The sequence below is a fragment of the Balaenoptera ricei genome, chromosome 7, assembly GCF_028023285.1.
Source record: "Balaenoptera ricei isolate mBalRic1 chromosome 7, mBalRic1.hap2, whole genome shotgun sequence".
Classification (NCBI taxonomy): Eukaryota; Metazoa; Chordata; class Mammalia; order Artiodactyla; family Balaenopteridae; genus Balaenoptera; species Balaenoptera ricei.
The window spans coordinates 115541445-115562885 of record NC_082645.1 but is presented as its reverse complement, the minus strand read 5'-3'; the positions used below and the strand labels follow the sequence as shown (position 1 = coordinate 115562885).

The 21441-nt window shown below is 54.0% G+C and overlaps 1 protein-coding gene across 1 annotated transcript in view; it reads right to left on the bottom strand.

Moving 5' to 3' along the window:
• Positions 1-3566: 3566 nt before the first annotated feature.
• MROH2A (maestro heat like repeat family member 2A) overlaps positions 3567-21441 on the bottom strand; it is a 43134-nt gene continuing 25259 nt past the window's right edge. Inside the window, 18 exon segments of the mRNA XM_059927556.1 lie at positions 3567-3688; positions 4214-4279; positions 4540-4642; positions 5258-5389; positions 6855-7010; positions 7538-7720; positions 7817-7963; positions 9166-9281; positions 9716-9852; positions 10214-10407; positions 10479-10638; positions 12619-12773; positions 13186-13307; positions 13680-13803; positions 14927-15035; positions 17733-17824; positions 18623-18731; positions 20625-20704. Coding sequence (XP_059783539.1) covers positions 3567-3688; positions 4214-4279; positions 4540-4642; positions 5258-5389; positions 6855-7010; positions 7538-7720; positions 7817-7963; positions 9166-9281; positions 9716-9852; positions 10214-10407; positions 10479-10638; positions 12619-12773; positions 13186-13307; positions 13680-13803; positions 14927-15035; positions 17733-17824; positions 18623-18731; positions 20625-20704 — 2307 coding nt within the window.

Sequence of the window (21441 nt, the reverse complement as noted above, 5' to 3'; positions counted from 1 at the left end):
TTTTTAATGTTATTCTTTATAGGCCGATTTTTCTCATGTTTTCTTTGTTACATTTAGACGTGACCAGAGAATGCTCCCTTACATTTCCTATTTCCTTAGAGAAATCGTTTGCTATGAAACCTAAGTTTAAGTCCTGGATACAGTGATCCTGGAAGGAAAATACAGCTGCTTAGTCTTTTAAATTCAGACCCATGGGACTTGGTATCTTCCATAATAGGAGGTAGCAACTGGAACCATCGTACAACTTACCCATAAAAGTAATTCCTAGCATTTTAGTATTTTTAGATGAAAGCTTAAACAGGCCTGTGGTGGTCCCAAAACACACTTGTAGCCACTCAGCACCCATGACACCTCATGATTTTTATTGGAGCTGTTTATAATAGGATATCACAGTGACTTTTTTTTTTTTTGGTTTTTTGATTGTTTTAATTTCTATGCCCTTTAATTTTGTCTATATTTTTGATACATATAACATTAAAATTTTTAAATTCTTGTTTTTGTTTTTTCAGTTGTAGAGACAGTTTCTCATCTAGGTCACCATAAGGTACAGAGGGCTTATTGGCTTGTACTGGAATGGGCCAAGGTAGACACCGGGAACGTAGGGAGCTCTGGCAATTCACTGGTTCTAGCATCTCTCTCTTGTGGAATTTCAATGATCTGCAAGTATAAATTCCCCCCTTATAACTTGGCCTTGGACAGTGACTTTTTTAAATAAAATATTTCAAATACTCAGAACACAGTGACAAAACCCATGTACCAACATCCTGAGTAAATGGTTAATATATTGCTGTGTGTAATGGATTTTTTAAGTAAAAGTTTAGAGATGAGATTAAGTTGCACACCTTTCCTTCCCACCCTCCGTCCATAGGTGACCATTCTCCCTGTATTGATGTACCCTTTCCACCCACACCTTGTTTCTGCGTGTTTTACTCAGCTCTGGCTGCCGTAACAAAATACCAAAGACTGGGTACTTAAACAACAGAAGTTTCTTTCTGGAGGCTGGAAGACAGATCAGGGAGCCAGCACGGTGGGGATCTGGGAGGACCCACTTCCCGGCCCGCAGACAGCCACCTTCTTGCCGTGTCATGTGGAGAGAGGAGGAGCTCTGGTGTCTCTTAGGAGGGCACTGATCCTGTCATGGGGGCCCCACCCTCATGACCTCATCCAAACCCAATTACCTCCCAAAGGCCCCGTCTCAGCTACCATCACACTGGGGGTTAGGGCTTCCACTTGTGAATCTGGGGGGACACATTCGGCCCAGAGCCCTGTGAACTGGGAGGGCCTGCACCGCCTGGAGCTGAGAGCAAGGCCAAGAGCCTTACACCTTGCAGGAGGCTCATTTTCCCTCAGTACAGGCTGACAGGGGACTGCTGGCTCAGGCTCAGACCGGATGGGTGTGGCCCTGCTATTCGAGACCTTTCCGGCGTGCCTGCGTCTTCCTAAGAGCACAACCCCCGTTTCTCCTTCATCAGGAAAACTATCATCCTTGCCCAAAACTTCTTGTGCCTGGCCTCCCTCCCCCGCCCTCCACACCCAGCAGTGGTGTGAAGTCTCACTGGCCAGGCCTAGCTGCCAGAGGCTGGAAAACTGAGTTTGTGACGCTCTATCGTCTAGTGGAGGAAGGTGTGGCCGAAGGGCCTAGAGGAAGTTGGTAGATCCTCTTAGCCAATTTATAGGATCTGCCAATAAAGGACCCCATTAACTATACAGAATGGTATGTGTTTTTAACTTTCACATAAATAACTCGGGGCTGTATGCACCGTGCAACTTTGTCTCACCAAGAGGTGTTTGCATTTGACAGGAGATGATTGATGAACATGGGTCTCATTGTAGAGTTCCTTAGGTAGCTGGTGTGTTCCACTGTCCCACTGGGTGTTTGCTGCTAAGAATACTCTTCAGCCACCATCCTTGTGCACATGTGCAGATCTACCTGCAGCTCCACCCAGAGGTGACTTGGTCACGTCTTCAACTTCCATAATTATTGCCAAAGTCCTCTCCCAAATGCCTAATCCCATTGGCACTCCATCCAGCAATAATAAAAGGTCCCATCTCCCCACACTGCTGCCACTAGCCAGCACCACCGTGGTGGGTGTGAAATGCACAGCATTGCACTTTGCATGCCTTCCTGGGGGGACTGGCTTTTCAAGCACTCTCTCATGACACTGCTTTTCAATTTGCTGTATTACTGATTTGGGCATATTCTGTATGCCAATCCAATTATATGAATCAATCTAGTTTTATATAAATTGCAAGTAACTTCTTCCATCTGTGACTTATTTAACTTTATGATATTTTATCATACAGAAGATATATTTTAACATAGAAAAGTTGATGTTTTATTTTTACTGGCTTCTATTACTTTTGAAGGAAAACCTAGGGTAGGTTTAAGACAATACTATATTGTCTTAAATTTTTGCTTTCTGAGTTTGGGTCTATAAACCATCTGGAAATGTTTTGCAGGGGCATTAAGGGAATTGATCAGAGACCTGATTTTACAATTGTATGGCGTCCCCCAGGACCTGTACCGAAGGGCACATCCCTTTCAACAGTGTCAGTGGGACTCAAGTCTTCCGGCAGCAACGATCTTCATCACTTGGCAGGAAGTAACTTCACTGTCTATTCCACGGGAGCCGCCAGTGTGAGAGCACGCTTCTGGGAAGCCTCTGGTGCAGGCTGATTTCGGGACTGCTCCGCGGTGCTCCCGCCCATGGCGCCCAGGGTGGGGACAGCCTTGGGCAGTTGCAGTGAGAATGGTTTGGAAATCCCACCTTCACCTGCTCTGGGGACAACCAGAGACTGTTCTGCGGATGGCCTGAGTGTCGGAAGAGTTTCCCTGCTCTCCACCCCGCCCCCCCCCCCCCCCCCCGCTTGTTTCTTGGGCTTGGAGATAATTCTGCCTTTTTGACCCTCTGCTAGGCTCTGCTCCAGGCCTTGCTGGGTCCCTCCCCATTCTGGTCCAGCAGGCCCTGACGTGGAAAGGGTGAGGGTAGATGGTGTGGTGTCACTTCCTCTCTGAAGCCCCCCGGATTACCTCCTGGCTGTGAACACTCCCTGTGCGCTGCACCGGCACCAGCACTGCCCCCACTGGCGGCCACCCTCCCTCACGCTGATGCATATCATGGTCACTGGTAGATGCCTCCTGTCCCTTTAAGAGCGGGGTCCCTGGAAGCAGAGTCCGGACAGCAGCTGGGCTCCTCTGGTTACCCCAGCACAGTGCCTGGCAATGGACACACCATCCGCATGGGTGGAACTGGAATGCAGTGAAGACACAAAGGGGGCTCCAGATCCTCTGGGCTGAGAGGAGCTGCCGGACGTACACACACTCGGGGGAAGCGGGAATGAAGTTCCCCTTGGCTCCACTGTCTTGGCTCTGGGGCGACATCACCTTACAGTCAGGAATCTGCTCTCCAAATGGCAAGGGAGGTTTATTTCAGTGGGAGGAAGGAAAGGGACACTGATTATTTAAGAACAATGCTTTTCTTACAAACTAAATTAAAAGTGGTTTGCATCGCTGTGGTGGGGTTGGCACGCTGGGGAGAGGCAGGTACATTCTGTATTCAGACCACCTAGGAGATTCCTCCGGGTGAAGCCAAAAGCCAGTGATGACTACAGGTATCCAAGATTTTGAGAGTCTCCAGGGATGCCCTCCGGACCCCAGGATCCGAGTCCAGCTGTAGCTCCTGGAGAGCTGAGAGTGAGCTTAATCAGGAGAGGATGGGGACCCTCGAGGCCAGGCCCGCGCCCGCCGCCTGCCCTGGGCAGGGTGTGCTGATGAAAGCCCTGCCCGGGGAGCTGACTGCGGGGTGAGGGGCTCACAGGGGCTGTGGACTTCACCCCCGTGTGTGAATTCAGAAGGTGGCAGGTGCAGCCATGTCTCCACGCACATCTCCCATCTCTGGGGGCTTCCGTTACTTCAACAGGGACAGAAAGACCACCCACAGGACCCAACTGCTGTGTGGATCAGCCAAAGGAATCAGGGCGAGTTATTTCATCCATGTGTGTGGCAGGGAGGGGGCAGAAAGCACAGGGAGCCATCAGAGCCGTCTTGCTGGAAAGCCCACCACCCGTTCATCCACCTCTCTGTGCCCTGGTTACACCCCTACCCCCAATACAACCAGGGTCAGCTGCCTCCCCCCCTCAGGCGGTTTCCCTAAGCTCCCAAATGAGCTTAGTGGACTCATTTTTGACTCATACTTGAGTCTCCATTACTTACAGTTCCGTAATGTAGGAAAGTCCAGCTTTTTCAGGTAATGTGCAGACATCTGCTTCATAATGATTCCTAAAATGATAGCCAGGAAATGTTCATCACACGAATATTAGGTCAGTGAGAGATTTGGTTTCACCTTATGAGGGTCCCTGTTGAGGGTTTAGTTGAGGATGCTTAGTTGAGAACAGGGCATGTAGGAAGCTCCTTGGGACACACAGACAGGGACTTCCACCTGAACCCAGGTCCCAACACCTGTCTCCCTGCTCCAGGTCTGGGTCTGACCTGATGGCCTTCAAGTCCCCTCCTGCATCAGGAAACACTTGCCTGCTCACCTGCCAGGTTACATGCAGCAATTCTGATCCTTGACAAGTTACTTTTAACATAGGTCATTGTTTCTAGCAAGAAGCTGTAGAGAACGGCAGGCTTTTTCTGAGTCTGCAAAAAACAAGTGGCACCCAGAGCTGTGGAGGATGAGATCCTGGAGACCAGCTGCTCACAAAGAGCAGTCCCATCTGTCTGAGGCTGAAGGGTCTGCCCAGAGAGGGCAAGTGCACATGTCAAAGTCACACAGCAGATTAGTAGCTGAGCAACTTAAGGACCTTCAGTCTTCAGTTATTCTTCTCTGGCCCAGAGAGATTACATTTGCCCACAACCTGCACTGTCCAATATGGTAGCCACTGACCACACATGGTCCTTGAGCACCTGAAATGTGGCTAGTCTGAATTAAGTGTAAAGTGCCTCCTGGATATTGAAGACACTACCCCAAAAAGGTAAACTATGACATTTATAATTTTATATTGATTGCATGTTGAAATGATGATGATTTGGATCTATTGGGTTAAATAAAATCTACTATTAAACTTGGTTTCACTTCTTTTCACATTTTTCAACAGAAATCTTAAAAATGGGTATGTGGTTTGCATTCTCTTTCTGCTGGACAGAGCTGGTCTCAACACCTCACGTCCAGAAGGTGAACGCAAGGTCACAGGATGAGGCCCCAAGCCCCCGGGGGCCACCTCCCATGGGGCCATCCCCCCTCAGCTTCCTCACCAAGACAGAGCACAGGGTTATCTGGAACCTGGTCATGTCCTTGGGGGCAACGGCATCACTTTGGTCCGAGGAGCTCTCCAGGGCCTTCCAGCCCCAGAAGTGCACACAATGAAACATGGTAGCTGCACAGGCCTAGAGGGACACAGGGCAGGACAGCAGGGGAGGTGTCAGGCAGACCCAGGGGGCTCACACAAGGGGTGGGGCTGCCAGGACTGGCGTTCCGTCAGGAAACTCGAGGGCGGCCCCCAAAAGCCTCAGGGAGCCAAAGAAGGGCAGGCTGGTGGGCCCTGGGAGGGTGCCTGGGACCCAAGCCCACCAGCCCATGTCATGCCTGTGTGCATAGTTACTAAAACCCCTTGGGAGCAGGTGCAGCCGCACTCGCCCCCTCAGCCATTAGCCAGCACCTTGGTGCCCTCAGCAGCCCCGCCGGGGACCCGCCCCTCCAGGAGACTGGGGGTCAGGGGCCTGGCTGCGACTGCCAGGATGGGAGTGAGCTTTCTCATCCCCCCAGATCCCCTCCACCGGTTCTTCCTGTACTTGTGCCCTGCAAGGGCAAGCCCCCCGGCCTCCGGCCTCTGGTGGCGTTAGGCCACGGGAAGATGCTGACTGGGGGGCCGGGAGGGAGTCTGGGGTATCTATTCCCCCGGGAGTAGGACGGGCAGCAGCACCCACTGGGGCCCCCAGCCGTGTTGGTCTCTCCTCTCTGTGGCTCCTTCATTAAACCCTCTCGGTCACCTTTCTGGGTGTGCTGTCACTTCCTACCTCGACCCCCACCCCTACGTGGAAGCCTCAGCTCTCAGCAGCAAGATTGAGGGGACTAACCTCGTGGCCCCAGAACTGGGGTTAAGACAGTAGTTGAACACGCTCTGCTGAGGACGCCTCGTTTGGGGCCAGCTGTATCCCCACGGCTCCTGAGGGGTGGCAGGACCACCCCTAATCTCAGCCACCTCCCCACCATCCCCCCCCCAGTCCACAGATGGAGACAGGGAGCAGGGAAGACAGAGGTCAGGGTCATGGGCGGCAAGGGGGGGCGAGGGGCTCCGTACACATGTGTCCCCAGGCAGCCAGTGTTAGCCTGAGAGGCGGCAGCTGAACGAGGGGGTGTGGGCCTCCCCCCACCCCAAAGCAACAGAGCAGCCGGGCCTCGGGGAAGGGGGAGAAAAGCGGTCGGAAAGCCAGGCACCCTCCAGCCCTCCCGGCAACCTCGGCACAAGCCTGCCCCACCGGGAGCCAGAGAGGACAGATTTAAGGGGAGTGTTAAACTTGACCGAGTCGTAATTCCCCAAAGGGACAGCAACGTATAGAATCTGGTAGAAGAAAGGGCGGCTGGTGAGGCCCCTGGAGAAGAAGGAAACTCCACCATGCTTCCCCCTGCCCCAGAGCCCAGATTCCTCAATAAGCTGGTTTGTGGGTCATCTCGACTGGTCCCTTTCCCAGCCTGGCGTGAGGAACCAGCAGATCATGGCCTTTGGGGTCTCGGGAAGACTGAGCGAGGAAGGGGACACCCCAGCTAGCCGGGCTGGCAGCCCCAAAGCATGTGCTCCTTTTGGGGACAGCGGGCCCTGGACTTGATACACAAAGCGCAGGTGTGTCTCACCTGGGCTGCATCGAGGCAGGGGTCCTGGCAGTGCAGCATGAGGGGGACCCAGGCTTTCTTCACTCCCTCTTTGAAGAAATGCTTCTTGGAAATCCTGACCACCTTTGCCAGCTTCCCGAAGAGGATGAAGGCTTTTAAACGCAGTAGCTCGCTCTCCTGCAGCGGAGGTGGACAAACAATTTCTGAAACTTGGGAAGCAGGAAGCCCAACAAAACCACAGCCATTAAGAGGTGGACCCTCTTAAATGCCTCGGCCCCTGCGAAGCCTTCTGGGTCATTCCATCGGGATGGAGTCTCTCTTGCAGGGCTCTCGGCACTGGGCGTTATTCTGGTGTTTGTGCCCTTCTCTTCCCTAGGTGAGGGCTGCGCTGCATCTGACTGCCCACCGCCGCCTAGCGGAGTCCCCGTGTCGCACGCCGCAGCTGTCCAAAGAGCACTTGTGGCTGTGAGGAATTAAAATCGGGGAGAAGGGTTCCATGGGCCCTAGAACAAGATCTTTTATTTTTTATCGGATGCCATGATCAGCCAATGGAAACAGCAGCAACAAGTCAGACCTTGTAGCCCTTTTTGTTCCAGGGTGCGTCTCTTCTTCAGGGGATTGGAAGTGGCCACCCGTCCGCTGAGCAGCCATCTGAGGGGCCCCCACGAGGGCCAGGGCTGAGCAAGGCTCCAGTGCGGACTCACGTGGTCAAAGAAGGCTCTGCACCGCTCGGAGACGGCACGGAAGTCGGACCCCACGTCCCCTTCCCGCAGCTCAGCCAGGGCCTTGGCCAGGGCCTCCAGGCCCTCGGTGGTCACGCTGGGGCTCACGGGCCCCCTCAGGGAGCACAGGCACTTCTCCAGTAAAAGCTTCCGGTACTGCCTCACCTGGGGGGCACGGGAGTCATCAGCCCGAGCCGGGTTCCCCGGGATACACAGGCATCGGCCCCTCAGACCTTCTCGGGGGCACCGGGCCCCGCAGACCTTCTTGGGGGCGCCGAGGGCCACGTTGCCGAGGGCGCGCAGGGAAAGCACCCGCAGGGCCTCGTCCTCCCGGTCCATGCCCTTCTCCCGCATCAGCGCCGCCGGCTCCGGCAGCTTCTCCTGCTACAGGATCGGGACACTCATGAACTGGAAAGCAGAACTTTTTACAATTACCCCTGAGAGAGGCCCACTTCTCAGCCACAAAGCAGGACGTGTGATGACATTCAGGGCGCGGAATTGTCTCTCTGCGAATAGGAGAGGATTCTGAGCCCCAGCTCCCAGGACCAGCTCTGGGCTCCTCCGCCTGCCAGCTGTGGGACCCTGGCAAGTGCCTCAACCCCTCTGAGCCTCAGTTTCCCCATCTGTAAAAAGAGGGCGACGCCAGTACCTGCCTCATAGGGTCGCCGTGAGGATCCGATGAGGAAATACATGGGAAATCCTAGGTGAGCGTGACTTCTATTAATACACTCATCCGTCATTTATTTCTTCAGGTAACATGATGGGAATGGCCACCGAGCACAAGAGCCATGCCCACTGTGTTTGAGCAGAAAAGCACAAGAAGCGTGGATTCCACTCAGCTGGGACTCAGAGAGTCACTACTGGCCCAGCACCCGAAATGCCGGGGGCTCGGGCCTACAGGGAGCCCTCTGGCATGCGTGTGTGCATGTGTGTCTTGGGTGTGCACGCACACATAGGAGTGTGTTTTATTAAAACTTAACACCAAATTGGTGACTCCAAAATTGAAACTTGATTCTCTGGCCCTTTACAGAACATGTCTGCCACCCCCTGCAGTAGGCCAATGGTTGGTTCTTACGACATACTGGGCATCAGGCAGCCAAGAAAATTTCTCCTAAAAGGTTTCTGGCCAGTTCGCTCAGGACCCCGTAAGTGCCCCGGCTGCATGGAAGGGTAGCTGGGCCCCAGTGGCTCTGACTCCCTTCCCGGCCTTCCTGCCTGGCAAAGCCTGGTTCACCGCTCAGAGCCCTCCTGCAAGGCCTTCCCCAGGGAAGACCTCCTCTGGCCCCTGGGTGTCGCTGGCACTCACCACGTCACACATCCCTTGGCTGCCATGCTTCAGGGCACAGGCCGGGTCTCAGCCCCTCTTTCCCCACAGTGCCCGCCCCGAATTATTCATGTGATGAACGAATGAAGGAGTGAATGAGTGAACGAACACACAAATGAGGGATGTTCGCCTGCCCACCCGCCCCACCCCGACCCCTGACTCAGAGCCTGTGCGCCTGCCCTGAGATGAGCCCCCAGGACAGCCCGGGGGTCACCCAGCACCCCACCCCACCCTACCCCGGCGCGCCCCGCCCGCCCAGCCCTCCGCGCCGGCACCGTGGCCTCACTTCCACGCAGACCGCCGTGCTGCTGAAGCGATAGCTCAGGGCCTCCGAGGCCATGCCCCTGAGCACCAGCTCCGGCAGCCTCTGCCGGTAGCCCTCGGCGTTCTGCACGCACAGCCCGCAGGGACAGCACCGCAGTGGGGACTTCGCGGCTCCTGCCGGGCACAGCTGCTCTGCAGCAGGGCGCCCAGGGGGCAGAGCTCCTAGGCCAGCGGGTCACTGAAGTACTGACTCTCCATCTGCTTTCCATAAAAGGGCACCAGAATGAGGGCCACTCAGGAGAGCTCAGACCCCGAGAAGGAACTCCCAGTCCTGCCATCCTGGCCCAGCTCAGGAGCCCCGTGTGGCCTTGGGCATCCCCACCCACCTCGGACCTCACTTTCTTGCCTTGGAGCAGGAAGGGCTGGAAGAAGAGATTCCCTCTGCCCTGCACCCTCCTGCCACCCAGGGCCTGGGATGCAGGTCAACATGGCAATCCCCCGGAGCGAGGCATTCAGCCACGACCCAGACCTTCCATCAAGGACGTGGAGCCCCGGGGAGCCGGACGCCCACCTGGCCAGCAGGCTCGCTCCCTGCAGGAATGTGGAGCTGCTCTCCAGGAGTGTCCACACGCCCTGCTCTTCCAGGGTGCGAAGCAGCGGCTCGCTGTTGAGTTTCCGGAACAAAAGCTGCATGGATTTGATCGTGATCCTGGAAGAAGGCAGGGCCCCATCAGGACGCGGCTACCCCGCCGGGAGCACCCACAGAACCTCAGACAGGTAAGCTCCGCACCCAGGTCTGTGAAGGGGCACCCAGCATAGGCAGGGCCTCGGTCAAGGGGCCAAGAGCAATCTTGTGAGACGGTGGTCTGCAAACTCTGAAAACCACACCGTGCTGGACTCATGGGAAGGAAGATCGTAAGATCAGCTTCCAGAAAGTTCTCCCCACCAGGAGGGGAAGATGAGGGCCTCTGGGTGGAGGTGACGCTTGGAGTCCAGTGACTTCTAAGAGGCTGCGTCCAGCCCAGGCCCTCTGCCTTACACCCCATGCATGCTCCCACCCTCAAGAGCACCTTTGCAGGTTGATCTCCTCAGGGAGGGTCCCCGTGTGGACGAGCCTCCACGTCTTCAGGACGGGCGACATGGCCTCCGGCCCCTGGCTGCTGCTGAGCTGCAGCAGGAGGGTGTAGACAAGGTCCGGGAAGAGGTCCAGGAGCTTGTCATCCTGGTCCATCTTCTCAGTAAGAAGGTGGATGGTGCACAGGGTCTGCAGATAGAAGGGTGGGAGGCAGGAAGACTCCTACTGAGGCCCCAAGGAGGGCCCGCCCCATGACTCACCATCAGAGGGTCCACTGTGGCCAGGCGCCAGATGTCAGCCTTGGAGGTGGCGTCGGCCCTGGGCGTGAACCTCGACTGCAGCCGATCCATCAGCGCGTGTAGCATCGTCCGGGCCAAGGGCAAGTTCTCAGCCACAGTCAGTCACACCTCCGTCAGGGGGCTAGCCAGAGACAGGGGACAAGGCCTGTGGGTTTGGGGCCATGTGCCCTGGCAGGTCAGAGCCCCTGTGGACTCCCAGGCAGCCCCCTGAGCAGGGGCTGGACTCTGAAGACTGGATCTCAAGGAGGTGGAGTGAGCCGCCAAAGACTGCACAACCGGAAGCCCGGTCCCGACTCCACGCTCAGAGACACGCCTCTGCCCACGGTACTCCTGGGGAAGCCACAGCCCCTCTCTGGAGCCCCAGCTCTGCTGCTAGGTGACCCCGGGAGTCCGCAACGGGCCTGCTGTGTGATGACTTTGTGGACATGTCCGGTCATAGCCTCCCAGTGCCCGGGTGTGTCAGGCGGGCACCAGGCAGCTTGCTGATGTGCATCACTTACTCCTCCCAACACATTTGTGTGGAAGGTGCCTTCATCTCCATTTCCATAGAAGAGGAAATGAGGCCCACGGAGGTCAGGTAACATGCCAGGCTACAGCTTGAAGCGGGCTTCCTGATCCCCAAGTCCAAGCCCACGGCCCTGCTGAGAAGGGGAGGGTTCCCAGGACAGTGGTGCAATGAGCCTCTGTGCACAGGTACAGGCAGGTGGGGTCTGGTGGGCTCTGAAGGGCTAAAACCGGAGTCCAGCAGTATCAGCCTGCCTATTTGAATCCACAAAACCAAATACACAAGTGCGGAAGTGAGTTTTGTCGGGGGCGGGGGGGAAGGGGAGATGTGGCAGGGGCCTGGTGACAGGAATTGAATGGAAGGGTGGGCACAACACGCTCATTCACAACAACTTCTCAGAAAGAAGACATAGGAGTGTAAGGAAACAAGAAAGTGGGGACCTCAGTCCTATAACTCAAGAAACAGCCATGTGAGCTTGAAGGAGGACCTGGGCTCCAGAAAGGAACACAGCCCGGCCAACACCTTGACTCGGGCTTGAGACCCTGAGCAAAGGCCCCAGCTCAGCTGAGCCCAGGCTCCTGACCACACAAACCAGGAGATGATAAATGGCTGTTGTTCCAAGCTCCCAAGTTGGTGGCAATTTGTTACACAGTGATAGCTAACCAATACAGTGAAAGCCAGCCAGCCAGAGGCCCCACTCGGCACTGCTCTGAGAGGGGCTAACTCTCCTTCAGTCAAGCCACCTGCATGGCACTGCCATCCTACCTGGACCCGGGGCAGGGCTGACCTCATGAGAAGCAGCTCCACGGCAGAGCCAGGCCCGCATTTCGCACAGGGCAGCCCGGGAGATTCTGGATCTGACACCTGTGCTCGAAACTTTTTTCTCTGCTCACAGCATCTGCTGTGCCATCTGCCACGTCTCTCTCCACCAAGTCTCAAGGCTGCCCTTTGCTCCTTGGTCTCTGCTGCTCTGGGGATGCCTGCCCACCCCTTTCTGGGCCCTCCCCAGGGAATTCCAGTTCCATCCCAGCACACTCACTCCCCAGACTGGTGAGATCCTACCAGCTGTCTGTGCGGTGCTGTGGCAGAGACACAGGGACTGGGCACTGTTCATCAAAATGACGCAAGAAGGAGGGTTTACACTGCTTTACTGTGAGGCCACCTGAGGGGCCTGAGGCTCTGTCATTTCATCCCTTGGGCACCTGGACTAGTCACTTCCCTCTCAGGGCCCCATTTGGAAAGGACGAAGGACAGAGCGGAGCTTCTCAGTGGCCTGCTCGGGCCTTGGGGCCCATGTCCTGTGGTCTATCTGGCCCGGAGCTCTGGCCCCCTCAGGGAGGAAAGGGCTGCAGAGGCGAGAGCCCAGAGCCGGTGACCAGGACATGTAAGACGCCATGGGATCCGAACTCCAGCTTGATAGGATGGAGCTGTAATGCTGAGCCTCTGGGTCCGAGGTTCCCAGAGGCTGCACCTCCCACGGAGACGCAAGGAGAGGGTTTGACCCACCCCAGGGTCGGACGGGCCCCGGTCTTCTGGGACACGTCGGTGGTGGCGAGTCGGGCACAGTCTGGGTGACCCCACACCCAGGGCACCCACCTCTCCATGGGCAGGGGCTGCCGCAGGAGTGACGTGAGGACGGTCTCCTGGTGGTAGTGCGCCAGCAGAAGGATGCCCTCGATGAGGAGGCGCCGCACCTCCGGGTGATCCACTACCGGCAGGTGCACCAGGATGGCGCCCAGGATCTCCGCCACCTGGGGAGGGGTGGGGCATCACCGGGCAGCTCGGCCCTCATGGACCTCCTGCCCTCACCCCGCTGCACACCCCTTCTCTTGCCCAAGCGGACGCTGGGTAGGTTAAACCTTCAGCACCCCTTCCAACGCATCCTCTGGTCCCTTCCAGGATTTTATCCGATTTTCAGGAGGGGCTGTGCTCCAGGAGAGCGAGCCTCGGGCCTCCAGCCCATCGTCCACTTACTGACCGAGTCACCTTCAACATATTCTTTCTTGTTCTAGAACCCTACTTCCTCCTCCTCTTTACAACCATGGACTTGGGGGGTGGGGCTGGAGAATCCTCAGCGAGCGAGGCTGGGCCCCTGCCCGGCCCTCTAGCTTGGGTGCACCAGGCAGCCGCAGGCCCCAGGTGACGCAGCCACAGCTCTGTCACCTTGTCCTCCAGCTCCTTGACCCGCATCTGGAGGAAGGTGCCTATCCAGGTGACGGAGGCCTTGTCATGCCCCTCAAACCACCTCTGTGCACAGCTCAGATGGATGCTCTGCCAGCTTCCAGCTGCCACCCCAGAGGTCAACTCTCCCCGTCTGAAGGTCTCCCCACTGCATTCCCCTCTGGGCTCATCTCTGGCCAGTTCTGCCGCATCCTTGGTATCTGTGAGCTGATCCTGTCCCACTGGGGCCCCTCAGTGCCCAGCACATGCCCTCAGTGAGTCGAGGTGACCCAGTGAGCCTTTCCTTCCAGAAGCTTCCATGGCTTCCCAGTGAGCTGTGGACCCCCTCCGCCATTCCTGCTGGTCACCCTTGTTTGTCTACACAGAGAGACCACACTCCCCTCCAGGACAGCCCCATAGGCGACACCCCTGGTGTCAGCGCCCCCTCCACCTCCCGGCCTGCAGAGGCTGGTCCTGATGACCCGCCCTCGCCATACCATGAAGATCCAGGAGGCTGGAAAGGACATCCACGGAGGCCAGGCGGGTTCTTCTGTGCGAGTCACAGGTGCATGGGGCGATGAGTCCGACCAGAGCGCCAAACTGCCCCAGCTGCAGAGGGATCTGAGGGACGGGAGACCTCAAGGCTCACACCCTCTGTCCAGCCGAGCACACCGAGGGCAGTGCGACCAGTGGCCAGAGAGGGTGAACCCTGCTCTGAAAGCACCCCTGTCTGGGAAGCCCGAGCTTCCATCCCCAGGCCCCACAGCTGGGCCCCGGGAGGCCGAGCAGCCAAGATCTGAGGAGTCTGCCCAGGACGCACCCTGTCAGGCCGGGCCCAGGTGCTATTGTTCCTACAGAACCCGCCTCGTTCCTATCAATGAGCCCTGGCTTCAACTCTGGACTTCCCCGCTCGCTAGCTGTGTGATGTGGGTAGGTTCTTAGCCTCGGGTCCTCTTGTTCCTTATCTGTAAATCAGAGATGATCATGGTGCCCCTTCTTGCAGGGAATGCCCTGAGAATTGCGACAGAGAATCCAGGTGATGCACTCGGCACAGGACCTGGCCTCAAATGTTACTTAGCACTAGTCTTGGCCCCAGCTTCGCTTTACTGGGCCTGGGTCCCACCTGAATGGTGCTCCAGGACTGGAGTCCTGCCCACCTGGTTCTCACTCTTCACCAGCCCCGAGATGCGAGTCCTGTCCCCACACCCCAGCCCCAGGACACCATCGTCCTCCTGCCAACGCCATCCCTGATGACCAGACAGTCAAAGAGTATGAGGCCAACAAATGTAGGAAGAGAGGTCTCATGGAGCTGGGTCACGTGCTCGATCAACAAAAGACCTGTTGCTTTTCTAGATTTCGTGATGTTAGTGGTATTTGTCAAGCTTTGTGAAATTTGTGATTTATTTTCTCATTCTAAGTAAATACTCACTTTCCTAAGCAGTATGGTATTCATAGTTGTGTACCCCTTTTCCTTACAGAGTCCTCACCCCGTGTGAACCTCAGGCCCCACAGAACCCGGAGCCACACCAAACCTGGCCCACCCTCTTCCTCACCGCCCCCGAGCCCCAGGGCCAGCATCTCCCAGGGTCTCCTTCGCCATTTCCAAGTGAGGCAGCCTCTTCCCGAGGGACTCTCTGGGGGACAGAACTTGATTTCAAAAGTGTTTCCTCTTCTGGCATAGAGACAGGCATTTCCCTGTGGGTGTCAGGGCGGCAGGCTGGGGGTCGGGGGCTCCTGGACTCACGCAGACACCGACGCTTTGGACGTAGATCTGCATGAGATGGAGGTGGAGGTTGATCGCCTTCTCCCGCTCCCATTCTTTCTCCGACAAGGTCCACTTTTCCAGGAGCTGTGGGGAGAGCCCGGAACACAGAAGGGGACGTTCAAATCTTGAGGCCAGCCCTTTCCTGGCCACCACTGCTCTCCTTGTCTTTCCCACTCAGAGTGTGACTTTCAAAGCTGTGGGAGGTTCCAGATACTTCTGATTTCTTCCCAGCCCACCCTCACCCCCCCGCCCCACCAGGGAGATGAGGCTGTGAGCAAAGAGAGGGCGGCCCTGCATCCTCACCAAGAAGCTGCTTGGCTGATGTGTTTGCCTTTGTTCCAGATGTTTGCCTGGAGGTAAAAAGGCCAGGAGCACAGCCCACCCTGCACCCCAGGGCCTACATGTTCATGCACCTAATAACACAGCTTAACAAAACATGAAGCGAAAACTGATAGAACCGAAAGGAGAAATAAACAAATCCACAATGATAGAGATTTCAGTACCTCTTTCTTGGTAACTGATGATCAAGAAGACAAAATCAGGGGCTTCCCTTGTGGTGCCGATGAAGGGGACACGGGTTTGAGTCCTGGTCCGGGAAGATCCCACATGCCGCGGGTCAACTAAGCCCGTGCACCACAACTACTGAGCCCGCATGCTGCAACTATTGAAGCCCGCACGCCTAGAGCCCGTGCTTCACAACAAGAGAAACCACCGCAATGAGATGCCCACGCACCGCAACAAAGAGTAGCCCCCGCTCGCCGCAACTAGAGAAAGCCCGCGTGCAGCAATGAAGACCCAACGCAGCCAAAAATAATAAATTAATTAATTAAATAAATAAATTTATTTTTTAAAAAAAGAAGACAAAATCAGAAAGGATATAGAAAACTTGGACAACACTGCCAGCCAACTTGGCCTAACTGATATTTAGGAACACACCACCCAATGCAGCAGAATACTTTCCAAGTACACACAGAACATTCACCAAGATAGGCCGTACCCAGGCAACAAAATAAGTCTCAGTCGATTTAAAAGAATTTGAATTATACAAAGTAAGTCCTCAGACTACAATGGAGTTAAGTCAGGAAATAAAACCATAAAAGGTCTCTGGAAAACTCTCCAATATTTAGAAATTTCTAGATAATCCATGAGTCAAAGGAGAAGTGAAAGAGAAATTGAAATGCACTTTGAACTAAAGTAAAATTAGAACACAACATATCAATATTTGTGGGGTATAGCAGCAAAGAACAAAGTCGGTGGACTTATACTCTCTGCTCTTGATTCCAAGACTTATTATATAATATTGTAGTAATCAAGACAGGATGACATTGGTGTAAAGACAGACAAAAACATCAGTAGTGCAGAATAGGTGTCCAGAAATAGAGCCACACATATATGGTCGATTGATTTTTGACAAAGATGCAAAGGTAATGCAATGGAGAAAAGACAGTCTTTCCAACAAATGGTGCTGAAACAACTGGTTATCCATATGCAAAAAAAAAAAAATTAAAATAAACTTTGATCCATATTTAAAAACAACTCAAAATATATCACAGACTTAATTGTAAAACCTGAAACTACCAAGTTCTAGGAGAAAACTAGGAGAAAATCTTTGTGATCTTGGGTTAGGCAAAGATTTCTTAGACATGACACCAAAAGCATGATCCATAAAAGAAAAAAATGATAAATTAGACTTCATCAAAATTAGAAACTTCTGCTCTTCAAAAGACACTGTGAAGTTAATGAAAAGGCAAGTCACAGACCAGGAGAAAATATTTGCAAATCATATATCTGATAAAGGACTTGTTTCCAGAATATATACAACCTCTGAAAAATCAATAATAAGAAAGCAAACAATCTAATTTTTTTTAAAAAACCCTCCCAGCACCCTTCAAAAATACCAAGATTATGAAAGACAAAGACTGAGAAATTGTTCCAGATTGATGGAGAAAGACTAAAGACACATGACGATGAAATGTGATTCATAATCCAGAGTAGATCCTGGGTCTGGGAGGAAATAACTGTAAAGGACATAATTGGGACAGTTAGTGAAATATGAGTACAGAATGTAGATTAGAATATAGCATGGTATCATTGTTAAATTTCCTGATTTTGAACATTGTGTTGTTATATGAGAACATTCTTGTTGTTGATGTCTACAGCTAACTCCATGATTCAAAATGCTGTGTGTGTGTGTGTGTGTGTGTGTGTGTGTGTGTGTGTGTAATGAGAAAAAAAAAAAGAGAGAGAGAAAAAGAAAATGTCACAAAATATTAAGAATCATGGATCTGGGGACTTCCCCAGTGGTCCAGTGGCTAAGACTCCAAGGTCCCAATGCAGGGGGCCCGGGTCCGATCCCTAGTCAGGGAACTAGATCCCACATGTCGCAACTAAGAGTTCACATGCTGCAACAAAAAAAAAAAAAAAAAAAAAAGAGCCCGCATGTCGCAACTAAAGATCCCACATGCCGTAAGGGAGATCCCACACGCGGCAATGAAGATCCCGCATGCCACAACTAAGACCCAACGCAGCCAAACAGATAGATAAATAAACAAATAAATATTAAAAAAATATTTAAGAATCGTGGATCTGGGTGAAAGGTATACAGGAGTTCTTTGCAGTATTCTCACAACTTTTCAGCCAATTTGAAGTTTTTATCTAAACAAAATTACCAAATCAATTTTTAACGCATACCCCTGTTTCCCACTGAGAGTCTGGCCCTTAGGCCAGTGTTCTGGGAGGGGTGGCCCTCCCTGGCTCCTGGCCCTCTGCCAGGCAACTCCCGTGCACCGTCTCCTGCAGCCCCTTGGGGTCCAGCTGCCTCTGCACGAGGCCCTCCGTCAGCTGCTCCAGGGCACACAGGGCGTTCACAAGCAGGGTCTGTGGCCAAGAGACGGGAGAACTGGGCAGCAATGGGGGCTCACACAGCCACCCACCAGGACTCTGTGCCGGTCCACACCAGGGTGAAGTAGTGTGAGATGGTCTGATAACCGCCCTTTGATTTCTGCTCAGATTGAGTTCCTTATACGTAGCTTCTCATGCGACGTATAAGACAACCTCAAGAGGAGCCCATTTTGCAAAGGAGGAAACCGAATTCCTAGAACCCAGTTCTCCTGACCCCTCATCCAGGGCCAGGACCTTGAGACACAGATGGCTCCCTGTCCACAAAAGATTTGTCCTGCTTTTCCACAGCCTTATTGTGAAGCAGCCATGCAGTCAGGGACTACATTTCCCAGGACCCCTTGCATCTAGGTGGAGCCACATGACTGAGTTCTGGCCAATGGCAGGCAGGCAACACAGCTCATTAATCCTCCAGACCCTCTCTCTCAAGCTGGCTATCACTACCCACAGGGACCTTTGGAGCCATGCACTGGACACGGTGAGGCCTCTGTCAGCCCGGGTCCCTGAAGAACTGCACAAAGCAGCCCCCTCTCCACCGCTGCTGCCAACTGGACTTCACTTGAGTGACAAATACACTTTCATCTTGTAAAACCATGAAGATCTCGGAGTTTATCTGTTACAGCAGCTAGCATCACCTTACACTTACTGATAGAGCCTGCTGCACTTTGCTGCCTCTGACCACTCACAGGTTCAGGATGGTAGGCTCTCGGCACTGCTCATGTTAATGTAAACTTCTAAGTCCTGACCCAGAAGATGAGGTGGCCCAGAGGGACCTACCTTAATGGACTCATTGTTCCCTCCTGGGGGCTGGAGAGAAATGACAGAATGTATACTAATATCCACCAGCTCACTGTTTTCCTCTGTGGAGTAGAAAGGCTTCAGTTTGCTAGGGAAAGAAGTGACAAGAGGAGTGGTCAGTGCAGAGGTGAGACCCTGCCACCCTCTGCCCAGTTTGGGGTGCGGAGGCATGTCACAGAATGAGGGAGAGGCCAGCTTCTCTGGTTGGGGGCTCAGGCCACCATCTCTCCCCAAGGGCCCCGGCTCCACCCACCGGTGGCCAGGGACTGTCTGTGACTGAGCGAGAGACGCAGGGGTCCAAGGCCACCTCTCTCCTTGTTGCCTGCTGTGAGCCTCCCCCTCTCCTATTCAGAACCATTCCACCGGTCCTCACTGAACCACAACCAGAGGCTCTGCCTGCCAGGCTGGTCCCGGCCCAGGAGTTTTCAACTGTAATACCTGGGCCAGCAGCAGCAGCAGCACCTTGGAGCTTATTAGAAACGCAAATGCTGTGGCTCCACCTCAGAGCTACTGAACCAAAAACTCAGGCGTGGAGCCCAGCCACGTGTGTCTTCATAAACCTTTGGGGCTGGTAGCTAGCTGCTTGATGCACACTAGCCCATTCTCTCTTTCTGTCCCCGTCATAGATAGATCTCAAGCCTACGTGCACATTAGACTCATAGGAGGGCTTTTTAAGGGGCCCAGGGGCCATGCCTGGCTCCAGGAATCCTTATTTAAAGGTCTGCGGTGGGGCAGGGTGTCGGAATTGTTACAGGTTCCCCATCGGCTCTATTGTGCCTCCTGTATTTCACCCTGCTGGGACCTCCAGCTCCTTCCCAAATCCAGTAATTTTTTTTAAGCCCAGGTCAAAAGTCAAAAGCCAACTCCCACGCTAAGCCCCTTGACAGCCCATCAGCTGAATCACATCTCGTTAGTAGCCCCCTTTTTGGTCTTAGATTTTTTCCTTTGTGGTTCACCTACAAATACTCAGCTCTGACCTATAATTTCTTGTGTATGCGTTTCTTATCTCCAAGTCCCTAAACGGATGTATGTGAATTTTATTTAAAATCTGCCTAGGGCTTCCCTGGTGGCACAGTGGTTAAGAATCCGCCTGCCAATGCAGGGGACAGGGGTGCGAGCCCTGGTCCGGGAAGATCCCACATGCCGCGAAGCAACTAAGCCCGTGCACCACAACTACTGAGCCTGCGCTCTAGAGCCCACGAGCCACAACTACTGAGCCCACATGCCACAACTACTGAAGCCCGCACACCTAGAGCCCATGCTCTGCAACAAGAGAAGCCCCCACTCACCGCAACTAGAGAAAGCCCGCACGCAGCAACAAAGACCCAACGCAGCCAAAAATAAATAAATAAAATAAAATCTGTGCACCCTTTTAAAGCAACACATAGTTCTGCTATGTGCCGAATATGAATATGAATATGAATCTGCTCCAATAGAAGAATTCCTAGCAACGACCCAGCCACTTCAAATACTCATTTTACAAACGCTTAACTTCTTCCCACTCTCCCTGCCCCACCAGGGGATGGGCAATTCCAGGAAGGCAACCATCAGGCATTCTATTACTCTGTATTAACTGTATCAATACCGTATCAATAAACAGACTTCTTGACTGAGCCCAACCCGACTTGAAGGATGCCATCTCCTGGCTGTGCTAGTCTGTGTCACTGTGTGATTTCTAGCTCAAAACATCCCCTGATGGACCAAAGAACAACACACCCACCTGCCATTCACCTCCCAATCCAAGGAGAAGGGCCCAACTTGAAATATTGCTGAGAATTATTAAAAAAAAAGAGCAGGTGGAAGCAGACCCCCATCTCCTAGGAAGACCCACTGTCCCAGGAGCTGCCACCCAAGACTCCAGCTACAAAGGCAAGGGAGGGCAAAGGAGGTGCAACCTCCCCAAAAAAGTACTGAGGGGTTGTCTCAGACTTTACCTCCACCCCAGAGAGGCGCTTGGGGCCTGGTTAGGGGCCCAGCTCACCTCAAGTACGAGAGGGCATCCATGGCCATGGTCCGCCCTGGAGAAACCAGGCTGTCAGTTGGTTCTGCCTTGATGATCGCCTGCCCAGACAGTAGGGCAGTGAGCCGTCAAGCCACCCAGAGTCCCGGGATGGGCAAGAGAGGGGCTTGGGCCAACAGTGACCACGATGGCAGCTGCACTCCCAGGGTTAGAGCCAGGAGGACCTGACATTGTATGATGGGCTCTAACACCCCATACCGCCTCCATTCTTGTTACCATCAGTTGGTCTTTGACATTTTAGGGGAGGCAGCAAAGTCTCATGGAAGGAGTGGGGCAAAGATGTGCCGATGCTTCTCACTCAGGTCTGGCATTTACTGATGCCTTGGGCAGATCACTTCCCCCGCCTGAGCCCTGATGTATAAAATGAGGACTTGGGGGCCTGGTTCACAGGGCTGGGCCAGACTGGCGTGAAATTACACGCGCGTGTAGCTCTCAGCCCCGAGCAGGAGCCTAATGAATGTTTGTTTCCTTCTCAGCGCCTCCTGTTCTACCCACATCTCTCTTCCGTCCAGGCTGCTTCCAACGCAGCTGGAGCGGTTTCCAGGGGCCAAGACATGCAAGGGAGTGGGGAGGCCTGGGGACGAGGGATACTGGTCGCCCCACAGCATCCTCGGCCCCTGTCACCTCCTCTTGCCTTTGGACAGTTGACACTTTCTAGATCTTAACAAAGTTCTGTGCAAAAATAGCTTTGTCCTGCTTACAGCAGAGCCCTGTCCCCTGGTCCCGCCTATGGAGAAACCTCAGGGCTGAGCCCGTGGGCCTCTGTCTCCCAGCCCTG